This window comes from Lethenteron reissneri, chromosome 39, assembly GCF_015708825.2.
Source record: "Lethenteron reissneri isolate LAM-NWPU_2019-01 chromosome 39, ASM1570882v1, whole genome shotgun sequence".
NCBI classification, from domain to species: Eukaryota; Metazoa; Chordata; class Hyperoartia; order Petromyzontiformes; family Petromyzontidae; genus Lethenteron; species Lethenteron reissneri.
This window is the reverse complement of record NC_083817.1, coordinates 4,911,982-4,928,243: the sequence shown is the minus strand read 5'-3', so window position 1 is coordinate 4,928,243 and position 16,262 is coordinate 4,911,982. Positions and strand designations below refer to the sequence as shown.

The 16,262-nt window shown below is 47.0% G+C and overlaps 1 protein-coding gene across 1 annotated transcript; it reads right to left on the bottom strand.

The window, feature by feature from the left end:
* Positions 1-1,288: 1,288 nt before the first annotated feature.
* LRRC40 (leucine rich repeat containing 40) lies at positions 1,289-16,018 on the bottom strand. The gene is made up of 16 exons (XM_061567402.1): positions 15,934-16,018; positions 15,139-15,295; positions 12,310-12,494; positions 11,332-11,405; positions 10,609-10,738; positions 9,912-10,035; positions 9,694-9,836; positions 8,953-9,125; positions 7,898-7,988; positions 7,364-7,409; positions 6,737-6,848; positions 6,116-6,223; positions 4,309-4,419; positions 4,006-4,083; positions 3,012-3,197; positions 1,289-2,472 (listed from the first exon to the last, which is right to left on the bottom strand). The coding sequence occupies exons 2-16, from the start codon at positions 15,260-15,262 to the stop codon at positions 2,367-2,369; spliced, it is 1,791 nt and encodes a 596-aa protein (XP_061423386.1). The 5' UTR covers positions 15,263-15,295; positions 15,934-16,018; the 3' UTR covers positions 1,289-2,366.
* Positions 16,019-16,262: the final 244 nt, after the last annotated feature.

Sequence of the window (16,262 nt, the reverse complement as noted above, 5' to 3'; positions counted from 1 at the left end):
GTTGGTGTGTGCAGTGTTGTGAAACGAGTCCGCAAGCGCGCGCTTTGTGTTTGTTGAAAGTCAAAAGCTCAAGAGCGAGTTTGTAAAGTGGTCCTACCACTGACCCAGCACTGGCCGAGAGCTTTGCTTCGAACTCGGGGTCGTGTCTCGAGACGCCCATGATTACACCAGGTTAAGTGAAATTTCGATTTAAAGCTTTTGTGACTGTAGGGATTCATCTTCTTAGTTCTTTCGGTAAAGTCACCAAGCTTAAATATACGCTGCTAAGCCTGGTGGTGCCCATTCAGACGCTGTCTTTCCGACAGACCTGTTCTTCACCTGAGGACGGCTGCTTGCGTTGTGGCCGAAACGTCGTGAGAATTATTTAATAGTTTTATTTTAATTATTTTATTATTTCCCTTCTATGTGACTTTACCGAAAGAACCAAGAACAGTTATTCTTTGGTTTTTTTCGGTAAAGTCACGTATAAAGATAAAATAATAAATTAAATAATAGCATACGACGTTTTGGTTGCAACACGTCGTATGCTATTATTTAATTTATTTTTATCTTTATACGTGACTTTACCGAAAGAACCAAACAGGTTAAGTGAGTTACTCGTTTCAGCTTGCTCACCAATGAACTTAAACAATCTGACTTTGCACTCTTGCGGAGTTCGTTGTCTGAGAATTTGAAACTGTTTGACATGCAATGAATACTTTATGCAGGGAAAATGAGATCTGTACCCCGAGTGTGGATAAATAAGCCAACCTATGGTCACCTCAATCGCAGTTCTATGGCAACATCTTCAAGGGCTGTTAGAGGGCAGTGCACTGCTGCTACCGCCAAAACTTCTGAGTGGAAGTGTGTTCCTCTCATAACATGAGCTGATAGCGCAATTGGAATATAATTTGGGGAAACAAACATACATCCTCAAGGTCCTTGTTGAAAACAGTCAGGACTCTGTGAGGCTGTCCTGGGTAATTGACCTCTGTATATATTGGTTGCTAAACAGAAAGCGTTGACATTTGTTGTCACCACGGTTAAACCATCACGTGGCTTTGTCTGAACCCCAATGAATGCAGGTGGCTGTTCACCACAAGCCAGTCCCATGCATGGCTTGTTATTGCCACTAGATTTGGTTCTACGAAATTTGGTTCTACGAGCTATGGATCTACTTGGCCGCCTAGCCCAATGTAAAACATTGCTTCTCGTGACAAGATAAGCCAGAAAATGTGTAAAGAAATGTTGACTTTTAAGCTCAGGACACAGACTGAATCAGTCGCGCAGAACAAGAGCGTTGCTTCATTTGAGTTTAATTTTTTTTTTGCAAATCACGCACAGTGGAATTTGTGTAAACGTTCATTAGGCATTTTATACATATATAAAAAAAAATCTAATAATCAGCTCTTGTTCAGAGAGTCACTAAAGTGACTGTGTGTGGCAACGTGCAGAAAACGAACACAGTGAATTAACAAACAGTATTAACTCTAACAATGTGGCTCCGCTCATCGTTCATACGTGGCAAAGGCCATTTCTGTGCCAAAACGAACTGCTGCAATGATTCTTGCACCAGTGCCGGGCAGACAGGCAAAGACAGGCAGGCAAGTGGCAGTAATACCCATAAACTTCATGTAAAATGCACATCGGAATGTGCGCGGCCTTCATGAAATAATGCACTGCTCCGGTCAAGTGGAAGAAGGCATCAACCCTTCGCATGCGCACTGGGCATATGAGGATGAATGGATTTATCAATTTTAAGTCTATTCTGAAACTCGCTCAACTGTCATTGAATCATGCACATAAGACTCAGTATATGATTGATGCAGATTATATGCAAATGATGCTGTTATATCACACGATCACATCCCGCGTCTACCAAACTATCAACGGCACACAAACAATACAAGATCTAAGTAATTACCATCTTCTGGGGCCAGGCTCTGCCAAAGGATGATCCACTGGTAGCTGCATAGTTCAAAACAAGAAATGTCTAATAAAATAACTCCCAACATGGCAAACTATGGATTTTACAAATCAAAGAAATATTGAGACGAGAATTTTTTGTGAATCACAACCCTGAATTATGAAAATTTATCATAAAAATGTTTGTGGCAGAGGCTGGTCCCGGAGGGGCCTTCTCAAAGCCTTCTCTGTACACGTCCATGACCGCGTCAATTGTGGTATTTACTTGAATAATTTTTGTTATGAAGGTACAAAACCTGATATGCAATTAAATATTTTTTTGGTTTTGGGGTGGGGGGGGGCTGGAGGGGTTAATCATCACCTTTACATGCCGTGTGCGCACAGTAGTGTGTACACGTGCGCCAGTTCACAGGTAAGTGCTGCTCCAGAAGTGCAGAGTGCCGTGCGCACTGGGGCCGCACTTACACAGGGATACGGTCACGCAGGTATTCAAGGAGCGTGGCTGTTCCCTTGGAGAGCAGGGCAGGACGCGGTGAGCGGAATGGGTTTCCTCCCAACAGCAGGGACCTGGGGGGGACGGGGGGGGACGGGGTGGGGGGACGGCTTTTCATACACCAGCACCGAAATTCGCTGCCATGGGGGAGCTCTACAGTTAACGTCTGCGTCTCAAGGGGTGGTTTTTCCCTCGCTTCCTATTGCTCGCATCACCAAGTTGCAAAGTCGAGAGCCGACGGTCAGTCCAATGCCGTATTTTAATCCGTCGGTTTAGGAGATGATAAGTTTAGCATTGGAATGAGGCAGGGCTGCCCAGAGGGTGGGGAAAAAGGGGCGATTTACACGATGCCTCACAAAAAAATTAAAACACTAAACTATTAACTTTTTTTTACTAGCTTTCACTTCGCTTCCTCCTGGCGACAATTGACAGCTCAACTAAGTGACTGATCACGTGGAAATTTCTCGCAGTAGCCAAATACAAAGAGAGAACTCCGGGAACCTCTGAGCTGCCCTTAAGAGTTTTGCAGCCGGCAAAGAAACGAACACCTTTTATTAACTATCACGGATAATTATTATCCGAGGGGTGCTACGCTGTCTTGCCGACCCCTCACCGGAGGCTCGCGCAGAGGCCCAGCTGCGGCGGGACGACCATGATGTCGTTGTTCTGCAGGTCGAGCGTGCCGAGCCGCTCCAGCGACCTCAGTCCCGTCGCGTCCACTGTGCCGATCTGGTTGTCGCTCGCCAACAGCGTCTCCAGCGTGCCCACGCGATACAACACTGGGGGGATCTCGCGGAACCTGCCGCACGCGATACCACCCGGGTTATCGCGCGAGGCAAGCCAAGGGGTGTCGGCGAATGGATAAGTGAATGGGGCACAGGGGACAAGCGAAGGTGGAAGGAAAGTGAAATGACGACGAGGGCAAGCGAAGAGGGCAAGCGATTTGGGGAAGTGGGTGTCGCGCATCGTGTGTGACATCGGTGCGCAATCAATCCAATATTTATACGGCGCCATTATCAGCGAGAAGCTGAGACGAAAGTGCGGATGGTACCGAGAAATTTTAACTCAATTAAACGGAAGAGAAAATACATGTTTTCATACTGGTCTTAAAAGCACCCATATTGTTCCAGCTGACGGAACTTCTATTGGAAGACTGCTTCAGACCACCGGGGCTGCAGATGAAATGTGGCCCATTCTGCTGTCCTAAGCTGCCAAGTGGATTTCACAAACAGCAGGTCCACCGTAGTAGATGAACGTAGGTTTCGTGATGGTACAAATATGTGGATGCCATTGCTCAGGCAGGTTGGCTGACTCGTTGCCTTTACTATAAAAGCAAGTACTGCAACCTTCAACTGGACTCCTCTTCAGGACTGATAACCAATGCAGCTCCTTCAAAAGGTTTCAAGAGCACGTGAGAGGTGGGGCCAGGCAAACAACTCTGACGAGGAGGGTGTTGTTTTGGACACGGTGGTAGGCGTTTGCCGAGGCCATAATTTAATCCGTACGGCAGAGTTGCAATAGTCAAGGCAAGGGGGCAACTAAACTGCATGCGATGGTATTTGCGACATCCTTATCAATGCAATTTCTGATGTGCCGTAGAGCCAAACCTGTTGCAGGAGATGATGATGCTCTGCAGTCTGCATAGTGCTTCCAGTTCGTTCGGGAGAGAGCTGAGGGCATTGTTCCTAAAATGAAATTTCATTTAAGTTAAAGTTGTGGAAGCCAGAAATAACGGCGACCTTATTTTTGTATGGAGCAAGTTAAAGTACGAGTACGATCATTGAAAGATGTCTGAACGTTGAACTTCTTTCGCACCGTACATAGCCAACTGTGCTAATCAGAGGAGTGGGGGAAGAAAAAAAAAATTCCAAACCCCACATAAAATACAACACTGCTGGTGCAGGTCTCACCTGAGGTCAAGGTGAGTCAGGTTTCCCAGCATGCACAGCTCGAGCGAGAGGACAGAAATCTTGTTGAACCCGACATTCACGTCCGTCACCATGTCCTTCAGCTCCACGATCCTGCCGCGGACACATTTAGATTCCATGAACGGTGCTGGAGATGCACTCGAAGAAGATCTAACGTGCGTTATGCTTCGCAGCGGAGCCGTTTATGTAATCAAAAGAATGCGAACAGACACACTCATGTCACACAATGCAAAGAACTTCCTTATGACCACATAGGGGGGCATTGGATTCAGTGTCCCCCCCCTCAGGGAACCTGATGATCCAACCAGCGGTGACCGAATTCTGCAAGCTCCAACTTTACGGATCCTGTTCCCAAACACACGTGCTAAATAACAATGACTACATGGTGTGGCTTTTAAAACAACTACGTGCTTCGGACATGGTTTACAAAACAACCATGTCCTTCTCGGCTCTCAAAACGGTCCTTATGAGCCTCCAATATTAACACTGAACCATAAGAATCCCTGAGGGTGCTTTATTCTGAGCCTTTGAAATTAACACTCAACCCCGGGAAACTAAATGTGCCTCTTTCTGGATGTCTGGGTCTCAGAAATTAACAATCCATAAGAATCCTGAAGCATATCTCTGAGCCTCAAGCATTAACAGTGAACCCTAAGTGACTTTAGTCAAAATTCCTTGAAAAATAATTAGCCAGTGGCTTTCCTGCATAAATGGCACAATGATACATTTTGCATTCAGGTCGTGCACAAAGAAATGTCTATCCTTATATATACAGCTTCTATGCATGTCGCTTATATTTAAATGTCAACATACATACAACATTTTAATAGTAATCACAATGTCTGTGCCACGTTGTGACATCACACAATGGCATGTTGTGCCACAACCGTTTGCCTTCTGGTGACAAGATGCGAATTGTTGGAATGAATATGGATAAACGTAGCGGGAGTGTGCTTGAGCAGTGCAATTGTGTCTACCTGAACTGGTGTCTACTTGGGCTAGCGTCTTCCTGGGCTTGTTTACCAGAGCTGGTGTCTACCTGGGCTGGTGTCCACCTGGGCTAGTGTCTACCTGGGCTCGTGTCTACCTGGGCTAGTGTCTACCTGGGCTCGTGTCTACCTGGGCTAGCATCTACCTGGGCTTCTGTTTACCAGAGCTGGTGTCTACCTGGGCTAGTGTCTACCTGGGCTAGTGTCTACCTGGGCTAGTGTCTACCTGGGCTAGTGTCTACCTGGGCTAGCGTCTACCTGGGCTAGCGTCTACCTGGGCTGGTGTCTACCTGGGTTGGTGTCTACCTGGGTTGGTGTCTACCTGGGCGAGTGTCTACCTGGGCTCGTGTCTACCTGGGCTAGTGTCTACCTGGGCGAGTGTCTACCTGGGCGAGTGTCTACCTGGGCTCGTGTCTACCTGGGCTAGCGTCTACCTGGGCTAGCGTCTACCTGGGCTAGTGTCTACCTGGGCTAGTGTCTACCTGGGTTGGTGTCTACCTGGTTTGGTGTCTACCTGGGCGAGTGTCTACCTGGGCTCGTGTCTACCTGGGCTCACGTCTACCTGGGCTCGTGTCTACCTGGGCTAGTGTCTACCTGGGTTGGTGTCTACCTGGGCTCGTGTCTACCTGGGCTAGTGTCTACCTGGGCTAGTGTCTACCTGGGCTAGTGTCTACCTGGGCTTGTTTACCAGAGCTGGTGTCTACCTGGGCTAGTGTCTACCTGGGCTCGTGTCTAACTGGGCTAGTGTCTACCTGGGCTAGTGTCTACCTGGGCTGGTGTCTACCTGGGCCGGCGTTTACCTGGGAGGGATGGTGCTTAGTTGGTTCTTGCTGAAGTCCACGGCCGTCACTTTGCTCCCTCGGATGGCTTCGAACACCTCGTCGGGAATCTCAGCAGCCTTCTTCCCACTGCATTCCCCAAGCCACCACCACCACCCCCACCGTCAAGTCATTGTCCTTAGTTTAGCCACGTGAAGGCCAAGAAGATTCATTTCAAACAAAAGGACACTTATGTAATCGCCGCCGACTGCCTATACCATGGGGGCGGCAACCAAAATAATAAGAGCATTTTTTTTTCGAATTCGTAACAAAAAAAAATCGATATATCAGGAGCAACAATGCATGTGGATACGAGACGGTTCTCAATAATCACGTCACGAAGCAGTCCTTAAACAGCTGGATGCAGCTCTGGAGCTACAGGTTGCTGACCCATGGCCGATACCATCAAGGACTATTATTTTTTCCTTTTCAGGATCAACCCCCCCACAAAATCTGCTTGGCTTCCGGGATCTGACGAGATTGGCAGATGCATGCTGTATGACCGAGCATGCCCCTTTTACGTGGATGTGATGGGAGAAATCAAGCCGAATAAAAAAGCGAGGTTTCGGAGGTTCACGTGGTGATGCTGGTAAACGCGCTTGCCTGTAGTGCAGAGCTTTCTGCGTGCTGCTCAAGGTGAAGGCGTTGATGCCTCCCTGGCTCGGCAGGGTCATGGCCGTCACCGTGTCAGGGCTGTCCTCGCTCCCGGTTGGCTCTGCAGGTTTCATAGTCCTCCACTCGTTTTTTACGTCGACGAGAAACCCGTTTTGACGAGACGTCACGTTAAGGGCAGCAAAAGGCGCCCCACCACGTGGATTTAACATGCAACTAATAAACTCCAGCGTGTTCCAAATCAACGGCGCTCCGCTATACACGTGCCTCGACTGCAGCTATGGCGTCCGTGGTATTTCCGAGTGCGGTTTAACAAGACACAAGAACACCATTGGAACCTCATTTGCCAGTAAAAATAAGATAATTGTTTTTTTACCCTTCTATCTGGCAACAAAACTGACACCTGTCTCTGGTGTGGACCAATCAACTTCAAGGACAGTGCAGATTATCAGAGTTATGTTTTTTTTGTTTGCATTATGACTGCAGGTATTGTGGTCTATGCAAACGTGACTCCTTGTAAAAAAGGTGTCAGTTTTGTTGCCAGATAGAAGGGTAAAAAAACAATTATCAAGACACAAGAAATAAATGTGCGCTGCTGCTGCTGCTGCACACGCTCACCCTCTATCCTGCTCCGCAGGAACTTCAGGATTTCTTGTGTTCCTCTCTGGAATGTTGAATATACAGGTTAGGATAAATCATGAATATGCTTGGGGTTGTGTGATGCTTTCCAACATGTGCATGTTCTCAGAATGGAAGCCGATGCATAGCTGTCATGGCAAAACACATTTGCATATTTGCAAATATTCCTTTTCGCTCTCCACGCCTCCAAATTTTGCCCAACACAATTGATATATTTGTGTTGTTTTCAATAGGCAAGGTCCATAATCGCAACACAACTTTAAGACTACATGTTCATTCATATTGGATATTTTTTTACGAGCATTACAGTGCCTCCCCGTTCCAGTGGGATAGACAGAGCTAATGCATAAACGCTTTCAACTCGAGATGGAAAGCGTTAAAATTGCATCCAACATCAAACAAACCTGAATTATATTGGGCGCTTGGCACACACGCTGCTGCTATGGACACACACTGCAGCTGGGATGCAGTGTTTGTTCCATATCCATTGACAAAAAACAACGGAAAGCTTACGTTGATGATGTCTCGGCGAATGGCCCGCAATGGATTTCCCTCTAGAGCGAGGGATTTCAGTTTCCCGAGGTTTCCCAGTGCGTTAGGCAGGCTGCATGGCACGCAAGCAAAAGCACAAAGCCCCAACACGTTCATCATGCAGTCGTTCGCAATTAGCCGGCACCTTTTTAAAATCGACGCGTTGGATGTCCATGAAAAGTGAGCACATTTTGTCCAAGCGTACTTGCATTCAGAGCTCGCGCGGCAAGTTCCAAAGGATTGGAGCTTTGCGAATAGAAATATAACGATTCATCGACCGAAATGATGGTAATAACAATACATTCATTGAATCGTGCACTAAAGATTTGTTCTTGTATCAAACTAGCAGCTGTGACCGTCCGTCTGTCCGTCTAGCCCAGGCAGCCAGCAAAACTTTTCTGTAACACGTATGATATAATGATTTAATTTTAATAGATTCCATAGGATCATACCACGATAGGATTCTCTATGTACGATAACAGAGGAGGTTAAACAGGTAGAACGTGATTCTCCGCTTCTGTGACTGGCTAAATTGTCATCGTGATTCAACGACTGAATCTGTCTCGTCTCGTGTTTACCGTCTTCTTTCTATCCATTCGAATTTCTTTCATCCCATTTGTCCTGTCTCTTTTATTGCTCGTGTTATTTCTCATTAGTTTTTTTACGGTTTGTTCCATATCGTTCGCTCTAACAGCCTAAATGGCACATCATCGTACAATTTCTTTGATGAATTGTATACAATTGACTAGAGGAGAAAACTTTCACCGTGGCAAAACTGCATTACAGTTTTAGCACGCTCGTGCGCCTTCTTGTCCTCTTCCAAGTTACTTCTGTTCAGTCAATGCAGACAGTCCTCGCGTCATACAAGTCTCGTGCCGACTAATGCGTGACCCACCAAAAAGCCATTCGAACGTCCCATTCGACCCTAGGTAAGGAAAATATCCCCACCCCTGCCAAAATATGTTGTGCTCGTGCGTGACCCACCAAAAGGTTATTTAAGTCCTCATTAAGGACACCTAAGTCCCCCCAGTGATCACCTGCTGATGTCGTTGTTGGTGAGGTCGAGGCGCTCCAGACCGTGCAGAAGCGTCACATCGTCCGGCAGCTCCTTCAGCTTGTTGTCCCTCAGGTCCAGCACGCTGATGGCACCCAGCGGACGTAGGTGCTCAGGGCCCAGCTCGCTGATTTGATTGTTCCCCACGTGCAGCTCCTGCGAAGGCACAGAGACCCTCAGCTGTACTCTACCGCGTGCAGTAGTGCGGACGTGCAATCCTGCGTCGTTCAACTCCTGTTACGCATTCAACGATTTACCGCCCTCACCCCACCACTCATCACCACCATCGCGTTGATAAATTGTTATGATTTGGCATCACAATCCTATTCTTTTAAAAACAAATCTAATTTGTAACCATTTCATTTGTATTGTTCATCATTTGTTTGTATTATTTAATTTCGTGTAAAATGTGTCAGTTTGACCCTCGTGTGGCGCACATCATGCCGAGTGGCAGGGCAGGTGGAAACATGTTGCCTCTCCTCCTACTGTGTGTGGAGCAGAGGTCACTTCAAAGGATCTTAGAGGAGGCTCTGTGATATCCATTTTCATGGGCTGTTCTCCAAAATGAAGGGGGTTGCACTACCCTGCCATAAATGCAAATTGATACTTCATCTCAAGATATGGTGCCGATCGCACGATCGCACAATCTGTTGGGATAAAATCGGAGTTTAAAGGATTTTTTTTTTAACCAGCTAGCTTCCCATTGCTGGGAAGCACACGTCACCTTGAGGGCTGCACAATTGTGCAGCTCGGGTAGGCTCTTCAGCCGGTTGTGCCTCAGGTAGAGCTGCTGCAGGGAAGCCATGCCACCCAGCGCTGCTGGAACACTCTCAAGCAGGTTGTGGGTGGCTTCCAGCTGACACAGACCTGTGGCAGAGGCACGCAGTCAGACGCAACCTGTCCATCCACCGCCCGTGCGTGTGGTGGGCGTGCCGCCGTTACCCTTCATGCTTTTAATCTCGGTTGGCAGCTCCCTGAGCTTGTTCTCAGCGACGTTCAGTTTGGTGACCCGCGTCAGTTTTCCCAGAGTGCCCGGGAGAGCTGTCAACCGATTGGAGGAGAGGTCCTGGTAGAGAGCAGATCGTAAGCTCTTCAGATGAAATGTATAAAAGTTGAAACATACAAACAATAAGCAATATTTATAATATTCGTAAAGGCTTGGCTAGCGGAATAGCTATCGAGTTTACAGGCAGTACAATTACACCCCGGGACTCATGGGCCAGAGGGGCCCAGGTGCTAGGCCACAAAGAAGGGGGAAATGGGACAGGGGGCACCCATTTCATTCCTCATAGCAGGACGCATGCCATCCGCGCTACACCAATGGACTTCACATTCAAGTGCATTAATCCAGCAAACGTGAGTACAAGGTTCAAGGAACAAATGCAAATTAGACAGTGAATTGGCAGTTGTAAAAAGTGGGCTAGGGCAAGACACAGTGCTTCAAGTGATGATATTAAAGATGGAGTGATGCGATAGGTTTACACACACATGAGTCAGACTGTGGCAACGCAGAGCCATGGAGTAGTCTAACAGCATGGGAAGGCCTTTGTCCAGGAGTAGAAGATGATGATGGTGATTAGGATCCAACAAATCAGAAGTAAAAATGTTTAATGTATTTTTGAGCAGGAATATCCCTCACCAGCTCTTCGAGGCGTGCCAGGTTTCCTATGTTTTTGGAAATTCCCTCCAGTTCATTGTGCTCCACATGCAGGCTCAGAAGACTGCTGATTGTCCACAGGCTCTCGGGCAGGGTCTGCAGCTTGTTGTGGCTGCAGAACAAAAAGGACATTTCGCTTTTTTGTTGATGTTTCTCACATTACAAAAAAATGCAGAAATGAATTCAACTACCACACTGAATGTATGTTGCTTCTGGATGCAGTGTCCGGGTATTGTTGTGAAAAGTAAAGAGTCGTGTTTGACGTCCCTTTGTTATACGATGATTATAAGCCGTTCATAAATATACAGGAAGTTCTACAAATTAGGCAACCTCAGTCGAAATTTTTTAAATCATCCTTACAGTACATGCGGGGTGTCATTTTGAATATGATTATCCATAGTTGTATAGATATGGCTTATTGATATGTCAATGGTTTGACACCTACACCAAACGAAACGCACAATCACAATCCCAGCGTGGATAAAAATGGCCATCCGTAAATGTCCAACACCATGGTATTTCAACCGAAGATTTCTCCCTCATCAAGAAAGTGTCAAATTATATCTACCTGAATTATGGTCCAAACAAGTTGACACATTACTGGCCGGGTGAAAAGCCACTTAGATGTTTTTACTAACGTTGAACCACATCAGTAGTGTCTAAAAATTGTGGAACTGCCCTTCTCATGCGATGCAGTTGCCACACCTGACATTCAGCTTCTGCAGGTTAACCAGTTCTCCCAGCACTTGTGGCAACTCAGTCAGCTGGTTGTCATGTACCTATTGTAGGCAAGTGAGGGATAGAACATCATAAACTATTACAATAATGCAACGGAGGTGAAGCCAAGCAGCACTTGACAATGCAAAAATAAAATTTTGATTTAAAGCTTTCGTGACTGCAGGGATTCATATTATTGGTTCTTTCGGTAAAGTCACGTAGAAGGGAAATAATAAATATTGGCATTCATGAGTGCAATTAAGCACGGACACACGACTGTTATTTAACTGGCCTTCATTAACGAAGAATCGTCCAACCAGAGTTTAAAGCCACCCCTGTAGTTTGCAATAATACTGTGATTTTGGCTTGTAACCTATTTTATGCAAACACGAGCTTGTCTGTATCACTCTTTGGGCCTTTTGGTCTTGTCTGTATCGTCTGACTTAACTAAACAACATATGTACAGCAACAGGTTATTATTCAGTGCATCACTTTGACCAAGACACCTTCCCCTCTCCCTACATGGCAGGAGATGGGGGTCCTGTAAACACCAAGGCCAGATTCAAATCTTGACAACACGGACAAAACACATCTTTTAATTTAACCCTATGCATTGCAATGGAGACATTGGCATATTTTGGCCAAAAAATCTCACGGAAGTGAATACTGTCATTGCTAACACATGACTTGGGCCCCAAAATTGAAATCCAGCTCATCACTTTGACCTCTGAGCCACCTGGCCGCCTCTTACAGTTCCCCATTCACTTTTGACAGTGCATCGTGGACATATCTGCATGTACGTAGAACTTATTTCGCACCGTACGTAGCCAACCGTGCTAATCGGAGGTTCGGGATTAGAATCGTATTAGAATTAACATAATCGCACTGCGTTCGTATTAGAATTACACTCCGCTCGTATGTATGTATGTACGCATGTCGTATGTGTGTTCAACTTCTTTCACCGACGTCAAGCACGGTGAGCGCGGGCAGCAGCTGCAGGTCGTCGGAGAGGACCCGCAGGCGGTTGGAGGCGAGGATGAGCTTCGTGAGGTCGGCCTGCTCCCACCAGCGCTCGCCGGACGCTCCGAACACCACCCCTCGCGCTACCTCCTCAGGCGGATCCACGTTGATGCGCCACACCGCCAGTGGCACTGAGCCGGGAGGGAAGGGTTGCGAGCAGAGCGGTGTATGGATCGCAGGGTGGGGGTTTGGTCATTTATCCGTTTAATTGGCAGTGCCACCAGTATATACATTGTGGGGGGGAGCTCACCGGCCTCTGTGGGGGAGAGGTTAGGGTAAGGTGCTGAGAGTTGGGGCTTAGGTAGTGCCATGTGTTCTAGATATGAAGCTTTCGTGACGGCAAGGATTCATACTCTTAGTTCTTTCGGTAAAGTCACGTAGGTAAAAAAAGTGAAATTAAAATTAATAAAAAATAAAAACAATAAAATCACGACGTTTCGGAGGCAACACAAGCTTCCGTTTTTTGCTGTGACAGTTTCACCTGAAGACGGAAGCTTGTGTTGCCTCCGAAACGTCGTGATTTTTTATTTTATTTTTTTACCTGCGTGACTTTACCGAAATAACTAAGAGTATATATAGAGTGCCATGTGTCTCAGATGATTCTAGGAAAAAAAGGGTTTTCTTCATACAGGAGTCAGGCACTGAGCAGCTTTTACATTTGAACGTTATGGGTTAGAATCCCGTGAACTTGTATACTTCCTGTGTCAAGGTGCACTCTCTAGTCTTCCATTTCCTCCGACAAGGCAGTTCTCCACTATGCAATGCTGTTTTATAACATAACCACTCTGTAGTGAAGAACAAGCACACCGCTGCGGGAAGTCTATAGTAGATGCCTGATTGACAGACTGGCTGCGCCATGGGAATGTGGAATTTCCATCACTGGCTTGGTGCAGGCATCCAATTGGGAGGAACAATGTCCCATGGCTTGCCACTTTTACTTTTCTTTACAAGGGATAAAGGGTAGAAAGTCAGGCATGGGGACATGGGTAGTGGTGGCAAAATCAATATTCTTTAACTAGGGTCAAGGTAAGCTTATGTAAATGTAGGAAAGATAAGAAGTGTATACTGTAATTAATACGTTTCTACATACTATACAACATTCATGGATCGCACATGAATTAAATATATGTATGAACAAGTACTGTGTAAATATTGGATGTTAAGAGACGAGATATTAAAAAAATAATCTGTACTATAATATTTATAGTCCTTTGTCAATCCAGTGCTGGATGAAAGCTCCCCCCTCCAAGACATCACCCATCTCACTGCTGCACCTCAATTCCATCGCTTCGTCTCCACGGTGGTCATCCCTCTAACGACAACTTCCCTCCTTTGGCCGGCTGAAATTCCATCACCGGTCTCGTCCATTGGCCAGCCATCCCTTCTAGCGAAGTGTTCTGCCCAAGCCAATTTAATTTGTAATTGTCAATGATGCCATGTTTTTGTTTACTCCCCCCTGCTTCACGTATTCGCTCGGTGTAATTCAAAGCGGGCATCTCTCGCTCCCCACGTCTCTCCGTGCACTTCTCAGCTTTTGAACCATTTTCTCTGCGAAGAATTGCGGCACAAAATTACCATGTGGCTTAATCCCAAACACAAGCACGGATCAGTGTGTCTATGCTTATTATCCATATCCATCGAAACAAGACGGTCAACTGCATCGCGCGCGTTCAGATGATGCGCTTCTGCGGCCGTCTGGAACGCTCTTCTTGCTGATATTAGGAAGCCACTGCGAGCTGTGCACTTTTAAACCACCTTGATTGACAAACTAACTTCTTTAGAATCGCTTTTTGTGTTCTGTTTGTTGTCCGGTTGGCAACGTACATTGCTTTTATGGCTTTATTTTGGTGATTTCGAAACGTTTTTTGGTTTGGCCATGTTTGTTGTAGTACAGAGTTAGACTGATGGCCTTAATCTAAGTTGTGTTGTTGTTGTTTGACTTGCATCCCACTGGGATTTGTGCACACAGCGTTGATGTACGGTGCTTTTTCTGCAATATTTTGCTGTCTTTTCTTGGATTTTCTGTTTGCACAAAGTCACATAGTCACTTTAAGATGTTTTCTTGTTCATGTTTTTGTTTTTTGTTTGTTGCGGTTGCACCCGATTCAAGAGCCGAATGGCTCACAGGGCTAAACCAAATAAATAATACTGAAACGTACGGTGCGAAAGAAGTTCGATTTCGTAATTTTTTAACAATTTTTTGGGAGGAAATTGTAAAAAAACTCAAAATAAGGCCGCATTTGTGTTTGTATTTTGGTCACAAATCTGTAAAATATCCATCGTTAGTGTTGTTTAATATTTAATCAGTTACATCATCCGCAAATTCCTATACTTCCCTGTACTGTATTATGAACTCCAAGAACATTGCGCATTGCAACAATTACCAAACCAAATCTTCGATTATAACAAGTGGTTAATCTCTCGACCGCATTAAAGTATTCGCAAGTTGCATTACAGGTTATATACAGAATGTTCGTACTGTACATGAGAATGAATGCTTAAATAACGGACTGCAATGCCCATACAAAACTTCCACACATTAATTACAAACCCCAAATTACAACGGTTAAATAAAGCACATACGTCAATAAAACGACTATTAATCCATCACAGTAATCTCAATGTTTAAAGAACGATGTATAAACGTGACATAACAACAACAAAAAACAAACATGCCGAGGCCTTGTCACGCACTTCCCGGGAAGCCTGCCGAACACGCCGCTTGCCTAGCGACCCTGGCCGGCCTTGCCGCACGCCGCCGGGCAGGCCGCTCACCTTGGGCGAGGCCTCGTCCCGCCAGGTTGAGCTGCCCGCTCGTCCTGGCCGCCTTGAGGAGGCCCCGGGGCACGGGGCCCTCCTCCTCCTCCTCCTTGGGAGGGCCTCGTCGATGCGTGGACATCGCTGCTATTCCTGAGATTTGAAGCTTTCGTGGCTGCAAGGAGTCAAACCGAAGAGTGTGAATTCGCTGCTCTTTCACAAGAGAGAGAAAGGGCGGGCGGCGTGGGACGATGTGGAGGAGATGAGTGCCTGGGGGTGAATGGGGAGGTGGTGGTGGTGATGGTGGTGGTGATGGCAGCAGCAGGAGGATGAAGGTGGTGGTGATAATGATGGTGGTGGTGATAGCAGCAGCAGCAGGAGGTGGTGGTGGTGGTGATGATGGTGGTGGTGATGGCAGCAGGAGGAAGAGGTGATGGTGGCAGCAGCAGGAGGAGGAGGTGGTGATGGTGGTGGTGATGGCAGCAGCAGCAGCAGGAGGTGGTGGTGGTGATGGTGGTGGTGATGGCAGCAGGAGGAAGAGGTGATGGTGGCAGCAGCAGGAGGAGGAGGTGGTGATGGTGGTGGTGATGACAGGAGGTGGTGGTGGTGTTTATGTCGCCGGTGATGGCAGCAGCAGCAGGAGGATGAGGTGGTGGTGATGGGTGTGGTGATGGCAGCAGCAGGTGGTGGTGATGGCAGCAGGAGGTGGTGGTGTTTTTCAGAAGAGACTTGGACACAAATGATAAGCTCAGCCAAGTGGCTTATCGCGTGGAAATTTATAGCAGCAAAATTATCTAAATATTCTAAACGCACCTCGACGCAACGTGTGCGGTCGGGTTAATCGTAGCTGTATAATTATTATGTTACTGGTAGGAACCCACTGGTTCAACCTGCCCACAGTGGATTATTGTGTCCGTCCGTCGTGCAGGGAGGTGCTGGGTGGGGAGGGGCTGGGTGGGGAGGGTGGGGTTGGGTGGGGAGTGGGAGGGTAGGGCTGGGGCTGGGTGGAGAGGGTGGGGAGGGTGGGGAGAGTGGGAAGGGGCTGTGTGGGGAGGGGCTGGGTGGGGAGGGTGGGGCTAGGTGGGGGTGGGAGGGGTGGGGGCGTGGTGGAGAGGGGAGGGTGGGGAGGGGCTGGGTGGGGG

Coding starts and splice junctions, on each gene's coding strand:
- LRRC40 (XM_061567402.1), bottom strand. CDS start 15,262: ATGTCCACGCATCGACGAGGCCCTCCCAAGGAGGAGGAGGAGGAGGGC. Junction 4,420..6,115: donor CTAAGCACCATCCCTCCCAG/GTAAACGCCGGC, acceptor TGTCCGCGGCAG/GATCGTGGAGCTGAAGGACA. Junction 4,084..4,308: donor CTGACTCACCTTGACCTCAG/GTGAGACCTGCA, acceptor ATTTCATTTTAG/GAACAATGCCCTCAGCTCTC.